Source organism: Myxine glutinosa, chromosome 2 (genome assembly GCF_964187855.1).
Source record: "Myxine glutinosa chromosome 2, kmMyxGlut1.1, whole genome shotgun sequence".
Classification (NCBI taxonomy): domain Eukaryota; kingdom Metazoa; phylum Chordata; class Myxini; order Myxiniformes; family Myxinidae; genus Myxine; species Myxine glutinosa.
This window is the reverse complement of record NC_136262.1, coordinates 224014797-224022296: the sequence shown is the minus strand read 5'-3', so window position 1 is coordinate 224022296 and position 7500 is coordinate 224014797. Positions and strand designations below refer to the sequence as shown.

Here is a 7500-nt window from a genome sequence, read left to right as displayed (position 1 = left end):
GGAATTTTTTTTAGGTGATTCTTCACCATTGGGAGATCGGGCCAAAAACGATACATAGCAGGATATCTCAAAAAGTTGTGGACGGATTTGGACGAAATTTGGTGGAGAGGTTGGGTGTCTGACAAGGAAGAATCGATTCGATTTTGGTGAGGATCCAGATCCGGCCAGTATAATTTTAAAGTGATTCTTCACCATTGGGAGATAGGGCCAAAAACGATGTATAGCAGGATATCTTAAAAAGTTGTGGACGGACGATTTCGATTAAATGTGATTCTGTATTGTAATTTTCTGGTCTACACTGGGATACAAAACGTAAACTGTTCACCTGGCGGAGGTATGCTCTCCGCTGAGTGCCGTTCTAGTAATCACATGCATAAAGTGCACCGGCCAAAAACACATCCCAAGATTCAGCATCCTCTCTACAAAGTACAAGTGCTGCACACAGATCCACAAACCAAATCTGTCATGTACCCAATCCTTTGAACCAGGCATAGTGTTGTTGTTGCCACAACTTACCAGCTATGAGTGCTGCATAGCCCAGCTGCGGATCGAATGGACATTTACTCTTCCCACTGCTAATCTCTTTATTTCTATCCTTTTCCTCCTGAAACGTAATTGCATTCTGAAAAACAGTGGAGGAGGCAGAAAATTAAACGTGACTGAATGAATGAATGAATATGAATGAATGAAAATTTAACGTGACTGAATGAATGAATGAATATGAATGAATGAAAAGTAAACGTGACTGCTAATTATTATCGCATGGACACAATTAGGTAATCAATTTCAGCGAACCAAGAAGGTGCATCTGTTATTAATGCATAACTAGCCGAAACCCGTGGAACATCCACGGAAGGGAGGATGTGGTGTATGGATAGAGTGTACCATTATGGATGGCATAGGGGATTTGCTTGTCCGAGTAAGAGTTAGGAAGAAAGATGAGAATGAAGAGTGCGTATATGAACAACGATCGCCGACACCGGCACAAATGCATGCTCTGGATTGTCCACTCAGCGGATGGCTTGCTTTCGGCTTCGCCTGTCCAATCAGCGGACGGCTTGCTTCGCCTTCGCCCAGCAGACGCCAATAAGATGGCATCGTAAGATGACGTCGTATCGGCAGTTAATCGGATGCTTTTGGGCCCCAACGTCGGCTAATTCAGATTTTTCGAGTATGGCTGTAGGTGATAAACAAAGAGCGCGGTTCGTAGATCGTAAATCCATTCGTGCCGTGGGCATCGGGTCACTGGGTGCGGCGTAAAAGGGATAACAAAGTCGAGTCCTTCCGCTATTATTATATAGATTATTATAATAATCGATATATAATCTATATATAATGGAGAAAATGTTTGTAGGCATGCATGTTCACTCTATATCCTTTGGTTGCACAGCTGTCCTGACACCACACACAATTGTAACCTGAAAAAAAAAAATGTCTGCCATATTGGTGCTATGTTAAGCCTAAGGCATCTTCAGAAGTGTCATATTCACAATCGCCATGCCCTCCTTACAACTTTTCCGTTCAATGTAAAACATCCCAAGCAACTGTTAAAAGGATCACCAAATATCGAAAGGTTGGAACCGATAGGCATCATGGACCTTGTGAAGACGACAGTGTGTACAGGCCTCAGGCTTCAGACTCTGGTGATAGCATATGGCCCAGTGCAATTGGAATTATCTGAGCGATATAAACACGATGCATTATATACATGCACGAAAGCAGAATGCATGTTTTTGCTTCACATACATAATTCGGATTATTTTTTATTTTCGGGAGCGATCGAGGCGGCGGTCTGTTGCCTATGCATTGCCCAAATAAAAGGTAGGCGTCAGAAGAACGCGTTGCACGCTTGGTACAAGATCGCCCATAGGGAGAGTACTCCGCTAGTAATAAAATAATAATATCATTTTTGCCTCCCCTTCCCCAAACTACCCTCCGAACATGTACTGTGAGATTTTGCCAAATTTTAGGATGATAGAGGAAGACCGACATACATTTACAGGAAGCTATGAACAATCTGCACGCACACATTGCAACTTCCTCGTATTTCCAAAAGGGAAAATCTAATTGGTTTACAATATTCTCCATTAACATGCAACTTCCCCATCAACCAGGAACCCCAAGCCGACGTATTTCGAGGTAACCAGTTTTTCCTTCCTAGGTTTGTAGCCGTGCTCATCCTATGAGTACACCATGTGTCCTCCCCTAGCCCTCATTCTTCCCCACATCCCATATTTGGCCAAGTCTTCCCTATATTTTGTCCCTCAACCATCCTATTGGTGTGTTTCCCCTCTCTTTCTGCTGTTCCTTTTGTTCTGTTACATCCTCATCCATTCTATGTTCTAGCTCTTCCACGAGCCTCAACTTTGTATCCAAAAACAAACAAACCCATGACTGTACCTCCATCACCGAATGTGGACAGAGGTTATGTTTGCACCCCTGTCTGTTTGTCTGCCTGTGATCAGGATATCTCAAGAAGTTATGGACGGATTCAGACAAAATTTGGTGGACAGGTTGCCTGTGACAAGAGAGAATGTATTCGATTTTGGTGATGATCCGAATCTGTATCCGAGAATTTTTAAGGTGACCTGGCCAAACATGATATAGAGCACAGTATTTCAAATGGTTATGGACTGATTCGGACAAACCATGGCAGACAAGTTAAGTTGGTGTATGACGAGGACAAATTGATTCAATTTTGGTGAAGATCCACATAGGAGGATGATTTTTTTTTTAAAAAGTGATTCTTCACCAATTGAGAGATGGGGCCAAAAACGATAAATATATCGTTTTTAAAGTTAAATATAAACGATGTAAAATTTATTTACCAGTCTCGATAAATTATAGCATGATGCTTCAAAAAGATAAGGACGGATTATGACAAAACTTGGTGGATGAGTTGAGTAGTTGACAAGAACAAGCTGATTAGATTTTGGTGAAGGTCCGGATGCAGATCCAGCCTATCAGTGGATACAAAACGTAAACTGTTTCAGCCTGGCGGGGGTATGTGCTCTACCAAGTGTCGATTGGATGGAGGTTATGTTTCCACCCCAATCTGTCTGTTTGTGAACAGGATATCTCAAAATGTGGTTTGATTCGGACGAAATTTGGTGGAAAAATTTGGTGTGTGAAAAGGATGAAAGGGTTACATTTTGGAGAAGATATGGATATCAGCAAATTTAAAGTGATTCTTCATCATTAAGAGATAGGACCGAAAACGGTAATTAGGACAGTATCTCAAAAGGTTGTAGACAGATTCAGGTGAACGTTGGTGGGCAGCTTGGATGTGTGACAAGCACGAATTGATTGGATCTTGTTGAAGATTCGGATCTGGATACGGATCGAAGCATTTTTAAGTCGTTCTTCACCATTGAGAGATGGGACCAAAAACGATATACTGTATAGCACAAAATTTCAAAAGGTTGTAAACAAGTTATGACAAAACTAGGGGGACGAGTTGGTTAAGTGACAACAACAAGCCAATTCGATTTTGGTTCAGGTCCAGATCCGGCCTATCAGTGGGACACAAAACTTAAACTGTTCAGCCTGGTGGATGTATGTGCTCTACTGAGTGTCATTCTTGTTTCCTCTGAGTTTGCCAAACAAAAAGACATGAGCAGATTTCAAAATCCAGCAAGTTGTAGCTTTAGATATGGCTGTCCAAATTGAACTCTGAGTGTTCATTTCAGTTCTTCAGTATTGTTGCAGATGAGATAGTTTCGATTTCGAGCAATATCATGTCATCTTGCAGTATCGACATGTACTATCCATTTCCCCCAATTTAGGCTGTTGCAACACTCCTAGGCATGCAGTGAACAGTCTTGGTGAGACCCTTTCCCCCTGTCAGACACTTCTCTTTTGATCTTACTACATCGTGTGTGTGTGTGTGTGTGTGTGTGTGTGTGTGTGTGTGTGTGTGTGTGTGTGTGTGTGTGAAAATAAATAAATATATATGTTACACACACACATCTCGTTTTTTCATTTCTGTTTCTCACAATTCTGTCTCTCTTATACACACACACATTTCCTTTTTTTCATTTCTGTTCCTCACAATTCTGTCTCTCTCTTTTATACACACACACACATCGCGTTTTTTTCATTTCTGTTCCTCACAATTCTATCTCTCTCTTTTACACACACACACACACACACACACACACACACACACACACACACACACACACACACACACACACACACACACACACACACACACACACACACACACACACACACACACACACACACACACACACACACACGTACAGTATTGGTTGTTCCTAAACTGAAATATAAATAATTTAAAGGATTTCTGTAAATGATGTTAATTTCACAACATCCCATATTCAACTTTATTTAAATTGTAAACCTCAAACATAGTTTCTCCACCTAAAGCAAGAACCTTAACCTGTAAGCAATTGACTAGTTTCCCGACTGCACGGGTCATCAGCTGGGCACCGTTCTTCCTTGAGGTTTCGATCCTTTCAGCCCAGTACTTCTCCAAATGTCGGATCCACAACCTCAATCATGGATCCACATCAATGGATGGTACATCAGTAGATCCACAACCTCAGTTGTGTCCAGGCAGTCAGTCAACTCATCAATGCAACATCATTTATTACAACTTTACTCGCTATAGGATTTAATGTATTATCATATATTTATAACTTTCCTTACACACTCCATAATATTGTTATGTCGGTGGTGTTACGGATCCCGGATTTAGGTGAATTACTATTCATGTCATTGCTTATTAATGTTTATTCTATTAAAGGTTGTTGTGGTTAAATGGTTAGAGAGGCTCCGGATAACAGGAGACCGGAAACGGGAGAGTGAACCGGAAGAAGAAAAGACACGAGGTCCTGGAGAAGCGGCGATCTTCTTCATCCTCGCCCAGCTCCGACGCGAGCGGTGTCGATATTGATTAGCGTTGGGAACGCTGAGTTTGAAAAGCCCGTCTGGTGAGAGGAGTTACCTGCGCGGGGTGATTGCCTGTTACGTGTCAGGTTGCCGTGGCTTCCTGGAAAGAACCAAGCGTCCGGCACTGTTCGCCTCGACGCCTCCGAGGGCGTGTACGGGTCGCACCTTAGGCCTCGCACGCTTTGCGAGCCGCGCTTTGCTTTGCCCGCTTTGCTTTGCAAGGAGGTGTGCGCTGCAGCAGCTGTTCTCGGTACGCGACGTGCACGTTTGGAGCACGTCAGCCAGGGGTCCGTTCAACCGCCCGTGTGCGGAGAAGTCGACCTTCACCTTGGTCTGGAGGGGCCCAGAGACATTGTGAGGGACAGTGACTATTGAGGGGTCATGAGTGGGGAAAGGGGGGAAATATATGAGATGGCCATCTTAGTAATATTGTGATGGATGGTTGATTGTTGTTGATGGATTGAGAATATATTATTAATTAATCCGGATCCTTGGTGTGGGGTTGCTTATTGACCTGAATTGTTTGTGTCTTTCATATTGATTGCATTACGAAAGCGTATAGATCATATATCTTTCTGGCGGGGTCCTCCTACGGTCCGGGGGTCACCAAGACCAGGTAGTTACCGGGAGGACCACGTAACAGTGGGGTAGAGATGAGATACTTTAGACCAAGTAGATTTGTGTAGGTAACATGCTCCGACTGTCGTGAAGAAAAGGAAAGAACCACCACCATGTAATAAATAGAGGTCCTGTTTAGCCGGGACGTCGGATGAAGGTGTATCTTCGTCCCCATTACGAGGAATGGGGCATGTTAACTAGTTATAAGGATTATGTTAACTACTACCTTGTTAGTCCAACCTCTGTGATCTATCCTTTATGGCACGGCACCATAGACACTAGTTAGAATTGCCATTAAACTACACTAAATAACAATAAAAACCAACTGGAAGCCAGGCAACAAGCACTGGGGCTGACACCCCGACTTGGCAGGCACACATAGCTCAGGCAGGCGGAGAGCCACGCCCAGAAGGACAGCGATTGGGCAGGAGTTAACCAACGGGAAGGCCGGGGTAGGAAGGGACTCGTTGATCGGTGAAGGAAGGACGAGGAGGAAGCAGCGTGCTGATTGGCAAGGTTCAACTGATGACGTCAGAAGCGGCCTGCGTGTGGATTGGTGGAGAGCTGAGCATGCAGTGGTGGCCTGCAGGCATTGGTGGAGAGGCACAGATGACGTCATGAGACGGTCAATAAAAGAACTTTCGGACCGACATTTTTTTTTCTCTCTCTTGCCTTCTCTTCTCATGCCTTTTGCCCCTCACGCCTTCCTCTGCCATCAACTCTCTCCTCTTGGTTCCGGACTCTGGTGGAAGACGGTTGTGCGTGGACGAAGGGCTCAGGAAGGGATCGGACCGACCATGTTCAGATACGCCATCGGAGACGTACAGAGGCTGCAGGAAGAGTCGCGGCCAGGGAACTGCAGTTCTCCGTGCGAACGACGAGTGTACGAGCGCTGCAGCATGAAAGGGCGCATCGAGGCCAACTGGGCATGTTCCCGCGCACGGACCTCCGGACCAGTTCGCAGACCCTGACGAGATCCCACCAGTGATTGAGATAAGTGCACGATAACCCCACATATTTATTTTCATTTATTCTTCCCTTCGTTCATGTTCAAGTCTGGTGTGGGGGACGTCCCGTGTAGGAATTTAGTTTACCGTCGTGTTTCTTGTTATCGGCATTCCGTTTTAATAAACCTGTTTATTTTTGTACATTTTAAATCCGTTTCGTTTTGAGTTTATTTTCTGCAGGGTTGAGGACTGCGGCTCTTCATCATCCCCTTTCCCTTTCTTTCCCCACGTGTATCAAGTCACAATTGAACTGAACGCTTTGGAGTAAAAGCTCGTTTGGCCTTCCGTGCTACCCTACAGTATTCACCAAGGGTAGACACATGACAATACAATGCATTAAATCATGCACATCTTACCTTAAATAAACCATATCTACCAGCCAGCATGACCACACCACCTACCTCTGGATCAAACTGTATTTCAAATGTTCTGTCACCGATAATGGTTTTTTGCATGCTGCCGTATCCCAGCAACCACTGATTCCTAGCAACAATGATTTGTAGTATATTTAATTCTTATATTGTACTGTATTTACATAAAGATCTCATGAATAATATTTATTAATATACAATATTTAATATTTATTAATGAATAATATAATATTAATATGATAATATATTTATTATCAATAATAATAATAATAGTTAATAATAGATAATAATAACAATAATATTATTAATAGATAATAATAATAATAATATTCATAATAATAATAGTAATGATATAATATTAATATTTATTAATGAATAATATTAATGAATAATATTTATGAATATATTCATATTATTCACACACACACACACACACACACACACACACACACACACACACACACACACACACACACACACACACACACACACACACACACACACACACACACAGGCCGACAAAATTAAACGAACCCTTCCCAAGTTTTCACATTTTGATGCCACCTGAGTTTATTTAATAGTAC

The 7500-nt window shown here is 42.8% G+C and overlaps 1 protein-coding gene across 6 annotated transcripts in view; it reads right to left on the bottom strand.

Annotated features, from left to right (window-relative positions):
- Window positions 1-7500, bottom strand: part of LOC137420801 (semaphorin-4C) — a 187062-nt gene that overhangs the window by 69664 nt on the left and 109898 nt on the right. For all 6 annotated transcript variants that reach the window (XM_078772285.1, XM_078772287.1, XM_078772286.1 and 3 more), the window contains exon 6: window positions 517-622. In XM_078772285.1, the coding sequence (XP_078628411.1) occupies window positions 517-622 (106 nt within the window). The remainder of the gene's footprint in view (window positions 1-516; window positions 623-7500) is intronic.